This window comes from Macrobrachium nipponense, chromosome 47 (assembly GCF_015104395.2).
Source record: "Macrobrachium nipponense isolate FS-2020 chromosome 47, ASM1510439v2, whole genome shotgun sequence".
Taxonomy (NCBI): domain Eukaryota; kingdom Metazoa; phylum Arthropoda; class Malacostraca; order Decapoda; family Palaemonidae; genus Macrobrachium; species Macrobrachium nipponense.
Window position 1 is genome coordinate 30,393,768 of NC_087222.1, and position 17,521 is coordinate 30,411,288.

The 17,521-nt window shown below is 39.0% G+C and overlaps 1 protein-coding gene across 1 annotated transcript in view; it reads right to left on the bottom strand.

Annotated features, from left to right (window-relative positions):
* Window positions 1–17,521, bottom strand: part of LOC135204614 (uncharacterized) — a 99,564-nt gene that overhangs the window by 32,630 nt on the left and 49,413 nt on the right. Inside the window, 18 exon segments of the mRNA XM_064234760.1 lie at window positions 415–553; window positions 1,361–1,651; window positions 2,938–3,162; window positions 3,639–3,881; window positions 4,976–5,043; window positions 5,760–5,892; window positions 6,803–7,073; window positions 7,587–7,610; window positions 9,385–9,485; window positions 10,328–10,501; window positions 11,206–11,419; window positions 12,000–12,125; window positions 12,551–12,705; window positions 13,106–13,202; window positions 14,375–14,506; window positions 14,757–14,965; window positions 15,503–15,707; window positions 16,795–16,889. Of these exon segments, the coding sequence (XP_064090830.1) occupies window positions 415–553; window positions 1,361–1,651; window positions 2,938–3,162; window positions 3,639–3,881; window positions 4,976–5,043; window positions 5,760–5,892; window positions 6,803–7,073; window positions 7,587–7,610; window positions 9,385–9,485; window positions 10,328–10,501; window positions 11,206–11,419; window positions 12,000–12,125; window positions 12,551–12,705; window positions 13,106–13,202; window positions 14,375–14,506; window positions 14,757–14,965; window positions 15,503–15,707; window positions 16,795–16,889 (2,902 nt within the window).

A 17,521-nucleotide genomic window follows, 5' to 3' on the forward strand; every position in this document is an offset into this window, starting at 1 on the left:
ATAAGAGGGTACTTGTGACTGCTATCATTGTTATTATTAACAGGGCTTAGTTTTTCCAGAACTCTGAGTCTAAAGTAGACTCTTCTCGGGCTGGACTTGTGACTGCTAACAGCCTATTCGATTTTGGGAGATACCCAGAATAGGATCAATCTTATTTTTGGGGAGGGAAGGGGAGGGAGTTAAGCCTTGTCGGAGGTTTGCTCTCTTTATCATTATTATTATCATTATTTCAGTAGACGAAACACTCCCATGGAACAAGCCCACCAAAGGGACTACTGACTTGAAATCCAGGCTTCCAGAGAATGTTGGTTTCAACCTCCCACCGCTAAAGAACCCTCAACGCTGCAGACGTAACTGATTAGTGACACCTGAGGGGCATGCCACGACACTAACCACTATGCTTCCGTTACTTACTTATCATGGAGGAGGTAATTCTGGCCCAGGGAGGCGGAACAGGGGCTGTTGCTGAATTCAAACTGAGTGATGTCCACGTATCTGTCGCTGGTGACCTCGTACCACTTCCCTGCCCATTCTGAGGGCATCTGGCACTCATCTGCGAAAAGGAGGATTGTCATTATTATCATTATTATTACTATTATTCAGATGAGCCCCATTCATATGGAACAATCCCACCAAAGGGGCCACTGACTTGAAATTCAAGCTCCCAGAGAATATTAAGGTGTTCATTTGAAGGAAGTAACAGAAGGTAACAGGAAATACAGAACGGCGAGATCAGGTATTAGGAAAAATAGGAAAGTAACAAATTAAGAAACAGATAAATTGATAAAGATATAAATAAGTTGTTGTTGGAGTACGAGAGGGAGAATGATTGAGACCCCTATATGAAATTTCTGGTAGGCTCCTTAGTCATATGGTTCCATGTCACTTCTCGATCACTTAGGGATTATGTGAAGGTCTGTAAGACTACTGTTCAATGATATGATTGGTTTCAAATCCAGATAGTCAAGAGGCAGGAAGAACTCGGTATTTCCCAAAGTACGAAAAGGTCCTTTGCAAAACATTGCTTTCTGTAAGAATTCAATCCTTGAGGTTATTCTTAGATGTTCTTGTAAAGGTGACTTCGAAGTCAGCATTTGGTCGAATCTTGGTTAAACTATAAAGTAGTCTATTGTGAAGAAGGTGACACCTGTTTGTAAATAACCTGCTTTAGAAAGTATCATGTTGTAAAGGAAACCCTACTACTGCCTGATTTCTCTCGTGACCAACCTTGCCTAACCATCACCTTACTGGGGAGAGGGTTAGCACTAACAGGAGGATCTTAGGAAAGACCTCAAATTATGGAGGAGGAGATCTGACGAGAAAACCTGCCTTCTTCGTGAATTGAATCCAGCCACCATACCTCTGCTGAAAGTCAGGACCGTGCTGACGGTGAGGGCCGACGTCGTGGCGGTGTTCGTCGCTTCGCAGGTATACCGCACGCCATCATCGAAAGGCCCCACTTGGACGCTGATGACGGCCTCTGACCTGTCCTCCAGCAGACGTCTGGCCGAGGTTATTTCCTGGCCATTGCGGAGCCACCTGAGGGTAGCCAGGGGGAATCCGCCGTAGCTGGAGCACTTCAGCTGGATGGAGTAGCCCTCCGTCACTTGGATGGAGGACCCGAAGCCTTCGATGACAGGCTGCCCAGGCTCTGAAAGGGTTAAGTTCCATGAAGTTCTTTTTTCTGGGTTCCACACAATGGTGGCAGGTAATCATTCAAGGGGTAAAACCAAATCAATACAAGGTAAATACTACTGGGTTCATCAACAAGCAATTTTGATGAGGAAGCTTAAATTTGAACAAGAGCGCATAATGGAATTGACTGTATAGTTAGTTGTTCCAATTTCATTCCCGATTTCAAAATGTTGGTTCCAATCGTGTCAAAAAGGTAATTCAAGGAATCGTGCATTTCACCTTGGTTCTACCAGTAGGTTCTCTTTGTAACCATGTTGAGAGAGTCTAAATTAATCCCTTAGTATACTCTTGGCATTTTAGTGTAAGTGCTTTGTCCCCTAGACGAAGTGAAGGAGCCATTTTTACATTCAGCCATCACGTCACATTTATGGGAAAATGAATCTCAAAGTCTGTTATGAAAAGAGTAATAGGAGTTGTTATAGCTCTAGTATATTTCGTCAAAACAAATGAATCTATTCATAACCTATTCCCGGGCTAACCTATTACCACTTCAACATCTCGTAATACAATTACTTTTGTCTTAAAGACTTCAAGAAAGTTTCAGCCATTGATCTCCATGAATGCAAAAAATTAGACTTTGTCTTCGACAGTGATTCGAAGTACAGCCACTTACACCACTACCTGATTAAGTACGACAGACAAAAGTTCGAAACTTTGGTATATAGTTATTCCTCAATTCTAAATCTCTATCATCCTCGAATTCACGAATAGTCTGACATAGGAGTAAGACAAATAATCATGAATTTGTATTCCCCTTCTGCTGATAACTAGAAGTCTGAATGCAGCTGAATACAAGAGACTCGTAGGAAAGTGGAAAAGCCTAAATATGACTCATGTTAGAACAGAAGACAATCCCCAAATACCATCTTTATTTCAGGTTTTCTATAGAATACAACAGGATATAGAATTTAGGCCAAAAGTCAGGCACTGGGACCTGTAAGGTCATTCAGCGCTGAAAGAAAAACTGACAGTAAAAGGTTTGAAAGATTGAACAGATGGAAAAACCTCAAAGCAGTTGCACTGCGAAACAGCTGTTAGGAGAGGGTTGAGGAGAGCCAGATGGCTGAAAGGGAATATGAAAGGAGGCACAGTAAAAGAAAACGAAAGAGGTCTCAGCTAGGGACAGAAGGGACGCTGCTGCTGCATGAAGCTCAAGTAATGCCTACACAGAACGACACACCAAAAGTCATCTACGGAACTCCCCCATGGACTTCGAAACCACCACTCGGCCTAGCGTCTCACCGATGGCAGCGTCGAAGATCTTGTAAGACTTGTCGAAATTCTCGCCGAAGGCCACGCAGGTTCCGCCCCTGGCCTCTCTCATCTCGTACATGTGGTCCTCGTCCTGTACCTCCTTGTAAGTGAAGCACCTGTACCTCTCGTTCCTGTCGGGCAGCTTCTCGAGTTTGCCCATGAGGTAGGAATATTCCCCTTCCCTCCAGGTGGCGATGCACTCGACCTTGCTCGCTGGGTATTGCAAAAAGGAGAGAGGAACTGCATTATTGCAGGCATTATCATTGCCAGGGCTTAATAAGATTAATGTAAATGACGTCAACAACAGAACATTACTCTTGCCTGTGATCATAGACGAAACGATTGAAATATATACTTAAGACTCATGTCAATATTCCACAGTGATGAAAAGTTTAGAAAGAAGATAAACGGCTTCTAAGAAACCAAATCAGCACAAATATTTATCTAGAGGCACAATCATCAGTTAGAAAATCCCTTAAATAAAATAAATAAAAATAAAAAAAAAACCAGCAGGCATAAAATCTTTGAGACAAGAAAGAACCAGTTGTCCAAGTTATAGATGGAAAGTAACCTAGACCTAGACCAAGCACTGTGACCTATAAGGTCATCCACCTAGACCTTGAGCTGAATCCAGAGGCCCACACCAAACTACCTGCTTCCCATCACCCTTAGACAGCCTGGATACTTACAGTAATACTCGTCCTCACTGCCTTCGCAGGGCTGGTACCAGAAGACCAACTCGGTGTTGTTCCTGCCGGAAATCATGGTGGAGGGGAGGTCCTCGCAAACCTCGTCAGGCTGCCGGTAGGTGAAGGTCCTCCTGCTGGGGAAGGGGCACTGGGAGACCACGTTCTTCTTCTTCAGGAGGGTCAGGTTGAAGTCGTCCACCAGAGAGCACAAGGTGTTCAGGTCCTCCTCGTCCATGCAGGGCGCTGGAAGTGAGACGGTTTTCAGCTGTGCTCTTCCATTTATTCAGTCGAGGTGGAATGTCCACGTCTGTGATTGGTGGAAGCTCAAGATGCTCGTCTCCTATTGGCTACAACGATCTCTGATGCTAATATTTACTGTTAGCCCGTCAGTAAACTGACTCTAGTAACAGATTGATATATTTATACATTCTTTAACCACGTACAGGTCATTAGGAATTAGTTTTTCTTTAACGTTTACTCTCTCTCTCTCTCTCTCTCTCTTCTCTCTCTCTCTCTCTCTCTCTCTCTCTCTCTCTCTCTCTCTCTCTGGTGCTTGCCTCTGTAACACAGGACCAATGTCACTGCAGCATTAACAGCTTGAATGGTAAATATAATAATTTCTCTAATCATTTCTAAAAAAAAATCGAGAATCATTACTTTGTGCCTTTTATGTTTCGACAGGTATCATATTGGCTCAAAAACACTGAAACCTTCATTTGCATTTCTTTCAAGAAAAGGCATTTATTTTTTCCCACTTATAGACATATTTGCATATTGAAATAAAACAGCAAGTTAGGGAGATGTTTTGTAACTTTTTCAAAACAGCTTCGAGACAGACATCTTTTTGGCTTGAGATATCGCCGGGCTGAAGGTGAATAAGATTTGACCCTGAAACGTCCACAATGAAGAGAAGAGGAAATTTCGAAAGCGTTTATTGAAAAGGACGAATTAGACTTTGATAAACATTGGACATATCGAAAAGGAAATCGAGGTGTATCGGAACTTCATCTTTTGAACCTAGAAGCCTAAATTATGTTCAGTAAAATTCAAAGAGAAGTTAGAGTATTTCTTCTTTTAATTCTTTTTCTACTTTTCACAAATTGACCCTTAATAGTTTCTATGTTTAATTATTTAAAGTCTGGATATTTATACGAAAAAAATAACAAAAAATCATAAGTTCATTGCTACGATCAGCATTTCACGTTTACGATACTTAAATGTGGCGTTCATTTCCCGTAGACTTTATCGACCTGCACCGCGTTCAAACGTTGCTATATTTGAGCCTATAAATACTATCACCAGCTAATTAAACATAAACAATAACTAAATATACTCACATTCCTTATATTCGAGCAAGTTAGGATGCTTCTCGTTAATGATGAAGCACATGTTGCAGCCATAGTCTCTGAAACGATTCCGAGAAATGTTAATAACTTATAAAGAGGGGTTGGAATAATGATAAGTTTTTGAGAAATACAGAGCATGTTTTCATTATCAAAAAGACAAAAGATTTCATTCGTTCCAATGATGAAGTGAGGCTTGACAATGGCGGTAAATTATATACTCTGAAGAATTTAATTTTATTTATTTTATTTATTCATGAGAGTTTTAAGTCTCTCGTTAATTTTTCGAGTATATTGCATTCAGAAAGATCACGTATATTGTTTGTTATTTTTTTTACTGTCTTAATGAGAAATAGCCACTGACTGTGACACTTAGCTTCAATTTTTTACTGTCTTAATAAGAAGCAGTCACTAACTGTGACACGGCTTCAAATGAAAACCAAAAATGAGGATTATCATGAAAAGCCATTTACTTTTGGAAGGTATATCACTCGTCGTTCTCAAGAGTTAAATAGTAAATAATTACAGTTTTTTTACACTAACTATGTAATGTTTTTATTTTAATAAGCACAATATAGTACATGCACACATAACATATATATATATATATATATATATATATATATAATATATTTATATATATATTATATATTAATTATTTTCAAACCTTACCACTCGAACAATGATCAACTTCAAGACTAAAATCCCACCCAAGAATAACTGGATCAAAAAAGAAAGGAAGAACGAAATAAAAAAACAAAAAAACAAGACCACCTACTCATTCCTCAGCAGATACTTATTCTTGAGGGAGGCTGTGCACTGGGCACTGCCCATGTTGGTGGCAGTGATGGCGAAGTCGTCGTATGTGGCGTGCCAATGCCCCCTCCAGAGGTCAGGGAATTCGCATCTGTCTATACAGAATTAAGATCGTGAGGATAATACTCCACTGTTTATGTATGTATGTATGTATGTATAAGCTAATACCAACAAGAAAATGACAGGCAGAAAGTTAGTACCAAACGCTTTCTCCTTAATTTTTTACTCACTTATTTATTTGCTTATTCATTTATTATTTTGGTGCCCGATGATGCCCGATAGAAGCGAAAGCGCTTGGTACTGACCTTCGGCCTATCATAAACCAGTTGGTATTCGCTTATATAAGGAAGTCACGTGCATCTACTGTGATATTCTAATAAGTGTGTATGTCTATGTATGCATTTACTTATGCATTTATTCATACGTATATATTTCATGTATTTTGTATCTTGAGATATTACATTATATCATTTTCTTTCTATTAACTTGAATAGGATGTTCAAACTCCCTCACATTCTTAAATGTTTATTTACGCTTTTGGGAATTTTATTCTGTGAACTTGAACATCCGTACTATATGAACTCATATAATTATAATTAAAAATTAGATATATATATATATTAATATTATATTACATATATATATATATAATCTATATATATATATATATATATATATTATATAATATATATATATAATATATAACCTATATATAGAATATATATATAATGACATCATTCAGAAGGGCAGGTTAGCATCTCAGATTAACATCCCCAAACATATATAATATATAGGAGTAAAGACCAATTACAACGTCCTATTTAAACCAAACAAATGAAAGATTGTAGATTTGCGCATCGTACAAAAAACCAAATAGCCGAAATAAGTGGAAAATATCTAATGAAAACAAGGGAAATGATTATGAAGAGAATGTTGGTCTTTCAGAGAAATTGGTGTAAACGAAACGGGGAAATGTAAAAAAAAAAAAGAAATCAAAATAAATACCGTAAGACACTTCTCCTTCCTCAGCGGACAAGACAACAGCTTTCGATACCGTCGAGTTCTTCCTGTCGGAGAGGACGCACTTGTACAGCCCGAAGTCTCCTAGCTGGACGGGGTCAATCACCAGGTCGTATTTGGTGGCCTGACCCCCCTCCCACCCGGCGGCGTCGGTGTCGAGGGTAAACCTGGGCCGGTCGTAGGAGCTGATGTCTAAGTCGCTGTTTTCGGACACTTTGGCCACCTCGTCGTCCGAGACTCTGACCCAGCTGATGTCCTGTTGGGGAGGAGAGAGACAGTAAGACAGAAAGAGATAGAGTATTATATATATGTATATATATATATTGAAACGTATCACTTTACGAACACACGTTCCACAGAAATGAGTCTCTTGGCTCACGTCGGTATCTCATTTGGAAGAGCTGGGCCCTATCCCTGATGTGCGTCAGAATTTAATATATATTTTATTTATTCATTTACTCAATTAAACTGTCTACTTCTTTCTACCTATCAGCTTCAAATCAGTCTTCAAGTCGCATCCCACAGTTTGGAAGTTGGGTGCTCAAGGGTTAAGTATTCTGACTGGGCCAAACGCTATTGAATTTACCATCAAAATGATCAACTCACTTCCTGTATCCACCTTTCCTCAGTCATTTCACTGATTGATCCCTAGAAGCGCATTAGGGGGTTCTGGGATCTTAAAGGGTTAAAAATCATGATTTGCTCACAGCGGCCGAGACTAAACCTGCGTCTTTGACTAAAAAGTGAAACGTAAAACTTCTTTACTTACGTATTCGCGAGCCCAGTATCCAGCCTGGAAAGAAATGGACAGATTCTTTGGTTATCCCATAATGACATGTGTTTGCTGAACCCTAAATCTAACCTGGTATACTTCTATACCTAACTTGAGTTCCTCACTGGACGAGTCAGTTGCGCCACTTGCCTACAAATCTGGTAGCCTAAGTTCGCCCCCAGCTGTCGCAAGTTACGTTTCAGAGGAATTTATTTCTGGTGATGAGGAGTTCATTTCTCTACATAATGTGGTTCGGATTCCACAATAAGCTATAGGTCCCGTTGCTAAGTAACCAATTGGTTCGTACCCATGTAGTTGAACATCTGATCCTTCTGGCCAGCCCTAGGAGGGCTGTTCATCAGCTCAGTGGTCTGGTTAAACTAAGATGTAATTAATTTTTTTTACTTAGCTTGACAGTCCTTTTCCAGGTCTTACCTCTACTAGAACAACATGCTATGTGTTCAAAAAAGAAACATATTCATCCTAAGTTTGCTATGATCATTGAAGTGCTAAAATGTTGTGAAATTATAACCGTAAAAACAACTCGGTAGTTATTGAGAAATTATGAGTGAATTCAGAGAAGTAAGAAATATAATCCTTCAACAGAATTGGACTTGAATTCTACAAGAGATTATACATTATAGAAGTTGGCATTCAAAGCAGAAATTACTCCTTTATAAAAGACTATATAAGCATGAATGACACAATACACATAAAATAGAATTCCAGCATCGAATAGAAATCCGTCATTTTTGATAATACGGTCAATGAATAATGGGAAAAAAATAATACGTAAAAATAGCTCTAATTAGAACCGAACCATCTTTATCAAAAGGTGCCAAAATAGGTCTTCATATTCACAGTGAAACTTCTCATCAACATCAAAGGAACTGTAAGTGGAGGACTGTGGAACATGACAGGATATCACTCCCAACTTCTTCAATACTCTCTTGGAAGGGAATCAACATTACATGGTAGTTATTCCCATCAGTTGACTTTGTAATTCTTATTCAGAGTACATAGCAATAACAAAATCATGTAGATAACTATTAAATACCATACTGGAAGTGCCACAGGCAAGAATAAAAAAGTATATCTTAGTTTAACCAGACCAATGAGCTGATAAACAGCTCTCCTAGAGATTAGATATCTAATCCCAAGGATTAGATATTTTTAAGTGGCTAGGAACTAGTTGGTCACCTAGCAAGGGGACCTACATTTTATTGTGGGATCCGAGCCACATTATATCGAGAAATGAATTTCTATCTCCAGAAATAGATTCCTCCTATTCCCCGTTGGCCGAGCCGAGAATCGAACTTCGGACCACCGGATTGGTAGCCAAGCGCGAAAACCTCTCGTTCAACGAGGAACTTATAAACGAGAATAAGTAAATAGCAATGTTTATACTTAGAGACAGCTCATTCTTCTGAATGAGCATCTAACTTGCTTCTAAAAGTATTTACACTTCTAAGCAATTAGTTATCTTGTAAATTGTCCCCTTCTTCCAAAGACTTACACATAAGCAACTAACTCTGTTTTAGATCGCCACTGCTATTGGCAATTTCTTTGTTCAAATATTCACATAGTTTGGCAATTATATTCCCAATATCCACTCAGCTTGGCAAATAACCTTTATTACAAAATTATTCACACAGCTTGGCAATTAATTCTAATCTAAATATTCATTCAGCTTGGCAACTAGTACCTCTGTTCTAAATATCCACTCAGCTTGGCCATTAACCTTTATTCTAGAATATTATCATAGCTTGGCAACCACCTCTGTTCTAAATCTTACCTCCATATCGAACGACACTCCTGCTGTGCAAGGAAGGACGACCCTATCAGAAGGTCTGGCAAAAACTTCCATTTCAGGAGGACCGGCCAGGGTGAACTTCTCTGAAATCAGAAGCAGTAACTCATGTGAGGTGTTTTTATTATTTTCATTCAATTCTATGGGTCTTTTGATATGTTTGAAAGGGGACTTTGTCTGTGACATCTCATAAGATTTTGCTGTTGTATTAATTTACCTATCCTAACACACACACACATATATATGCATACACAATATATTTATGTGTGTGTGTGTGTGTGTGCATTCAAAATAATGAAAACTGTATAACTGAAAAGATTAAATAAAATGTAAACACAATTGAAATGACTGATCAAAGTATTTTGAGGAAGATCTGGCCATGCAGAGAGAATAGAAGTCAAGAGGTTAATGGAAAGAGTGAAATATCCGGAAGAGTCGATAAACAGGAGGAAAGAAAGACCTGGGAAAGAACTGGATGTAAAGAGTGGAAGAGTTATTGGAAAGGAGAGGCCTTAATACCTAAGAAACGAGAGAGCCTCTGCAAATCAGCTGAGGTAGTGAGTTTCCCGTGTGAGTATTGCTTTGTTTATTTCTCTGTAGAATCTTCCCTTAAAACAGCATTTAGTTCGAAGTTGAAGTGGAAAGCAAATGATTGCTTTTCAATGTCTGGACTTATAAAAATCAGATTCTTTCGAATTCAAATTTCCCCCAGACTGCAATGGGAAAGTATTCAAGTCCTTTACAGAACTGGATGCTTTCTGGCAATAGAATGGCAAACGTTTCTTTATTTGTACCAATAGACTAAAACAAGTCCCTTTTTTCTGTCTGTTTGGAAGCTTGAATTTCAGTTCAGTGGCCCCTTTGGTAGGTATCAAGAAGAACCTATTCATTTCCAACAGGTAAACATCCACCTGCAACCAGTTATTACCTGAGGTAACGTCCGGTGCGCAGGATCTGCCAGGCTGAATCAGTTCTTCCTCAGGGCAGTCACTGTGGAACTCACAGGAGTTACTCAGACCACACCAGCCGCACCTGTACTTTGCCGAAAGAGCCTGGCAGCTGTCGCAGGTGTCTGCCTTTCTTCTGCAGCTGTATACCTTCACTGTTGGAGGTAAAAGAAAGATTATCTTTGCAGATACAGGTGTGGCGGACTTGTACCAGTCAATAAACGTGGGTCTGTTTGACAGAACTAGAGTGAGTCAAAACTGCTTTTTTTGATGTAATTAAATGAACATTCCTCCAATTAACAAAATAATTTAAAAACACACATGGCTGTTGAAATGAAAATAAACAAACTTAGATTATACTTAAATAAAATCATATTGACCAACATGATTTTTTGTTCATAAAACTAAAGTAAAATTAATAATCACTACCATCAAAGTGGATCACCTGAGGTGACCTCATATCCCGGCTAATCAGCTGGACAAGTCATAAACATGAAGGTCATAAACATGAAGGTCAAAGGTCACAGGATCTTAAGTTGCAAGATCACAAGTTTATTATTAACAGTCACTGGGCAGTAAATGTTCCAAAAGTGGGTCGTTTTTTTGTGAAATATCTCAAGAGAATTTTTTTAGGACATTCTAGGCTGGTGAGTAGAGATTGAGGAGGAGGAGGAGGAGGAGGAGGAGAAGGAGGAGGAGGAGGAGGAGGAAGGGGACGAGGTAACAGGCAGCCAAAGTTACCAACGAGATAAGAAATCCAGCCGATTCCACAAAAGATGACCTGAGGTGACTTAAACCTTGGGACAACAAAACTTGAGAACCTGCCAATCTGTCAGTCCTTCAAACGAGTCCTACTGACCATGGACATCATCCGGATTACCGATGTAGCGCGGTTGGCCCTCCTCGCCCCAAAATACCCTGAGGGGGACGTGGAACTCATCCGTGTCGGAGAAGTAGTCGAACACGACCTCATTGCAGTAGATGTGGTCGTACCAGAGGCGAGCCTTGGCGACTGTTTGATGACCCTCCATCAGGAACTGGCACTGGAATTTGGCGTCGTCGAACGTTTTCTCCTGACGATGATTTTTTTTTTTTTAGATGGTTCGTCAAAAAGTAGTTTTTTATAAATAGAACTGAATCATGGACTCAAGTTGAGTTTTAAGTGAAAACCGACTCATGAGGAGGCTGCGAAGTTGGGGTCAAAGTCAGTTTGAGAAATTTCACCAAGAAGTAATTCTTCTTTGTAAACAAACCTGACTCTCAGACTTAGTTTTCAGAATGTTTGAATCTCGAGTTTGTTGTTTTATTTGTATAAAACTAACTCTGCCACTCACTAGCATAGATTACCTATATTTCTAACGTTATAGATTTGTAATAGTTTTACCTATATGACTGTTTTAGGTGACATAGATGAAGGGGAATTATAGCTAACGAAAATATGCTTAACAACATTGCAATTAATTTTTATATAATTATGGGCTTTTAATGGCATAAAAACAATCATTAAAAAACTACTTTATAAATACAGGTCGTAATAAATCTGACTAACATTTTCTTTGCAAATATTTTCAAACAACAGCAATAAAAAAAAGGTAATTAGAAATAAAAAAATGAAATTGACTCTCCAGTTTCTATTCAGAGGCGGAACCTTACCTCTCCAATATTCTTACTGTCGAGGTTGACGGACCAACTCCTTCCTTTGGACACCAGGATTTCGGGAGGATCTCTTGCGATGGCAGGGCAGTTTTCCTTCCCAGAACGCCTCTGAGTGAATCCTTCCTGCAAGCAATAGGAGAGATACCCTTTACGAACATTCAACTGACAAACATTCAACTTACAGACATTGACACGCAAACATACGGGATCACAAACTGAAATTGTGTTCAGACCACTCCCCTTCGCCACCTGTAAGTTCACATTTTGTTTTGCGCGTCAATTCTGTACATACAGTAGGGGGGTCCCTGTATATATATATATATATATATATATAATATATATATTTTACTATATATTATAGATATCTATATATATATATAGATATATATATATATATGTATGTATATTATCCTCCACCAAAATGTCTTTGAACCACACAGATGAAAAAGTCTTTAACTGAAAGATAAAGACTTCTTATTAGAGTAATCAAACAATGGTCAAACATGCATCTAGTATCCCAAAATTACCAGAGACCCAGAACCACTCACATCTTGCCCATAGATGATGGCGTCTACGTCAGAACCTTCTTCTAGGTCCTTGAGACATCTGTGTTCCCCCAGATGCCACCTGCAGGAGGGCTTGGCAGTGACGCAGTCGGCGCAGGTGGAGTAGGAGCCACACACATGATGCACTTCTGGAGTCACTTTGGAAATAGGGAAGACATAGATTTTACATTCCCCGGGTCCCCTGCATAGCCCAGACTCGTCGAATAGATTATGATGAGTTTGGAAGTTAGGTAAAAACGTATCTAACACAGAAAGCTCATTTCAGAACAATGTAAGATCTTAAGGAAAGGAAATTAGATGCATAAATAGCAAATTAAATTTTAAAATCTTTTTGAATCTTCAGGAAAATATAAGAAGGCCAAGTGCTTTTCAAGGGAGGTTCCTAACTTCCTTGTGGCTCCAGATAATCTTTAATAGATCAAATCAATCAATCAAATCCTAACTTCCCACAACGTCAAATGATGTATCAGATTTAAACAGAAAGGAAAAAGGACACAGATTCATGTACTACACAAAGAAGTGGATTTGGTTACTTACCTGGGGGACCTAAAAGTATCTTGACATCTATAAATGCTTCCACGGGAGGTTCGGTTAACGTGCTACACTGATAATTCCCGCTGTCGTCTGGGTTAACCTGAATGGAAAGTTATAAGCACATTTTTCATTCACCTTTGATTAGTACCAGCACCTTTGATTAGTACCAGTGGCATTGAGGCTAACCTCTGTACCTGAAGAACAAAAGGCATTACCTAAACTATAGTGTGAATGAAAGATGGGGTTACCTGTTTCTCTGTTTAAATTCCTTTTTTAATTTACCCACTTTCACTACAGCTGAAGCTGTATCTGTTCAGTCCTCATTGTAGTTCATTTAAATATATGACAGTTCTAGTGAAGGTCAAACTTTAGTAGCATGTGTGACTGTGACAGTCATGGCCCATGGTTGTGTGAAAAGTAGGAAAAAGTACATGTACTTGGCTGTGAATGTATCCAGTGGAAGTGGGACAAGAGAAGTGGTGAGTTACAGAACAAGACCAGGGTACATGACAGAATTGTTGAGCCATCTCCTTGATAGGGAAGTGAAGTTTGGATGTTGAGTAGAAATGGAGGAAGAGGCGTATAAGTTATGATTAATAAGTATTGCAGCATGAAGATGAGAAATGTGGGAAGAGAGAAGTGGCATAGGTGAAAGGGTGCATCTCAGGACATTCAGAGAATGACAGAAGAGAGATCTGTGAAAAGAAAGTATCATTCAGAGGTGTTAGGAGAAAGGAGAACCAGACCTAGGAGAGGATAACAGAGTACAAGTGGCACTGGAAAGGAAAGACATTCGCATCTAAAATGTTGGAGAATATGTGAAAGAGAGAGATGAAAGTTGCAGTATATGTTGAGGGACCAAAAAGCAATGCTGATTAGCCTGTCTGTACAGGTGTTTTAAGGGATTACTGGTATTTAGTACCCAGCATTGAAAATATGAAACAGTTCAGCGTATGTGTATATTATATAATATATTATATATATATATATATATTATATATATATATATATATATATATATATATATAGGTGTTTGGGTAAATAAATTCTTATGTTAAAACAGCATACATTTATATATACTGTGAAAGGTTTAGCCTTGAAATTTTCACCAAGCATTATGGGATGAAGCTGCATGCCCTGTGCATTCACACAAAAACACCCACACACATGAATTATAGATCATATAACTTTCGAAATGAATAGAACATCACAACTGTACTTTAAAAAACCCAAAACCCAAATTGGGTGATCCTCTCAGACCCAGGAACCAACCTCCCTAATCGTCAGGTAGACGAACTTGGCTCCGTCAGGTCCCAGATCGGTGACGACGTCCGAACGAGGGTCGTGGGTGATCCTAGTACCTCCGGCGTGTAGGATGGTCGAGTTATGGACCAGAATCACCTCCTGCAATTAGGGATGGTGATTATGGTGTGTCCTACGAGGACTGGGAGATGGGTTGAAGGTATAAAATGTATGCATACGTGAGATCTTTCGTCCAATACACTTATGCAGATAAACTTGTATGTTTTATTTGTTTAGTTATTATCTATCTATCTATATGTATATCTATATATATATATATGTGTGTGTGTTGTGTGTGTGTGTGTGTGTGTGTGTGTGTGTACGTCCTTATCAACTCCATGGGGTATCTTACCTGGTGAATACCTGAGTTTATGATACAGGTGAGTGTCAGGGTCCCGCCCTCCTGAACCGACTCAGGGCCTTGCATTTCAACCGAGATCGGGTGCCTTTTGATGTCAAATTCATCTTCATCTTCATAGTCTTCCTCTTCTTCTTCTTCTTCTTCTTCTTCTTCTTCTTCTTCTTCTTCTTCTTCCTCTTCTCCTTTTCCTTCTCCTTCTTCTGGAACGGGAGATTGATGTCAAGAAAGCAGATGAAAATCGTATGAAGAAAATCAGAAGAGTTTTATTGCTTTTTTTTCAAAGTTCTGTTTAGTCAGGTGATTTGCGCTGGACTTGCGTGTCATGTTAGAAGCATTGTTTACTTTGATGATAAGCTGATATTGGAAAATATCCGGTATACATATCCGAGTATGATGTATTTCGTCCTAGACGAATATTTATCAAGCATTCTTTAGAAGATGGAGAAGGCTGACTAGCAATGACCCCATATAGAAATGGGAAAAGCTGAAGGCAAAGAAGAAAGAAAGAGATTCTTTAGAAGGAACTGAAATATGGAGCAATCTACATTTGATATTTCGAATTATAATGAACAAAGATTAACTACAAAATTCATGTGGGTTGTAAAGACACTTGATATCCAGCCATACAGACATACGAGCAAACATTTATGTGCACAAGGAATGAGGCTGTTACCCCTTCTCTCGTCAAGCCTCTGAACACAGATCAAAAGAGAGACATAACGAATGTGTAAATTTACTCAGGACTGTGACGTTTGTCGACCCGAACTCATCGAAGGAGATGAAGCACTCGATGAGGCCGGCGTCACTCAGGGCCGAGTCCTTGATGAGGAGGGTATGGGTGACGAAGTTTGGCTCCCGACGCCCGTGGGACTTCTTCCTGGAGCTGTACCGGGAGTTTGGCGCCGTGGAGTCGACTGACTCCGAGTTGTGCAGGAAGAGGACCTGTAGATGAGGTGTTGGTTGTTCAGTGGTGGGACGGTGGTGTTGGAAGTAATAATAATAATACTACAATTAATAATAATAATAATAATAATAATAATAATAATAATAATAATAATAATAATAATAATAATAATAATAATAATAATAATAATAAAGTCGATCCCATCTATTCGCGGTTCTGGATTCGCGGCTTTTCTAAGTCGACCCCACCTATTTGCGGTTCTGGATCCGCGTCTTCTTCGACTATTTGCGGATTTTTCGTTGGAGCATACATCCATATTACTCGCTGAAAATTCGCCTATTCGCGGAAATTTTCCACAGAGAAATATCCACCTATTACTATGTTTTCATATTATTTTCTTGGCTAGATACATTTTTCTTGATAAAACAATTAAAACAGGAAGGTACATGCATTTTTTGACGGTTTTTTTTGGTGTCTGAATTACCAAAATAGGCAGTTATGAATGTTTTTAGAGGGGTGTCAAGTATTCGCGGATTTTAGCTATTAGCAGGGTTTTGTGGTCCCTATCTCCCGCGAATCCCGGGTGGTCGACTACGAATAACATCTCAGAATAAGACCCTCCTTAAATCAAAGCTTTATTAAACAAACAGGTCGTCTGGATACCACTGAGTTTGTAGTGCAGTTTCAAAAAGCTCTCGAATGTGTTCCTTCGTAGCAGAAGAGGAATTTCATAATACTTGTCCAAAGTTCATTTATGCATTGACGTTCCGGTAGTACTCTCTCCCAAGGGGTACAGTTATAAATATGACATTTACACATCCAGTCCGGTACAAGATTGTATGTAACTGAGTAAATATAACACAATCACTGGCCAACTTACGAGTTACGTATCTTGGATTGTTCGTAAGTTGGTTTTTGATATGTAGTGGATAATTTTTGTCTTTGTTTACCTTCCCGAGTTAACTCAGGAGTCATAGACTATACTTTTTTCACAGCATTTTTAAATCATGCAGTATTATAAAGAATACAGCAGATGCATCCACTTTTCAACAAGAGATGGTGCAGCTTTGCTATTGGAAATACGAAAGGGTTCCTGGAGCTGTCCAGAAGTAGTAGTACACTTACCGGTCCAGTCCAGTATGAGACAGTGCAGTTGACGACGATGTCCGCACCAATAGTGACAGGCTCTGATGTCACAGACACAACTCGAGGCTTCGGGGCTCGTGAGAGAGAAAAGTAGAAGCTTAGACAGGTTATAGAGTCAAACTTTTTATGGTGAAATGCTCTCAAACTAAAATGGGGATCGATGCTGACTGGTCTAAATAACTGGCAAATATTTGTGTTGATACAGATTCCTTGAACATCTTGAGAATACTGATTGGTGTTGGCCTATCAGATACTATGAATAATAAAGCCTGGTAGAGATTGCTAGGTAAAGACTCTTCTGTATACACTATTCAAATATGTTGCAGAGATTGCAAGACAGAGCTTTCAAACGGATTATGGCTGATTGGATGGTTGGAAAATGAAGCTCTGATTACAATAACAAACCTTTATAAGTCTTTGAGAATGGGTACTGTTTATGCCTTCATTATAATTTCCTGTGATAATGCTTATATTTCCATTATCTTCCTTGAACTGTCCATCTGCGCTTTTATTTCTATACTGTAGCTGATCCTGTTAGTGATAGTTACAACTATTGAACAGACATTTCGTCTTATCATTTTCATAATAAAAATGTGGAGTGGAACATATTTCCACTTTTGATGAAGCTATACCTACGGTATCAAGTGCTCTCGTTAAGATAAGTCTCTACAGAAAAGTACGAGATACAAATTCTGCAAAAATGGAA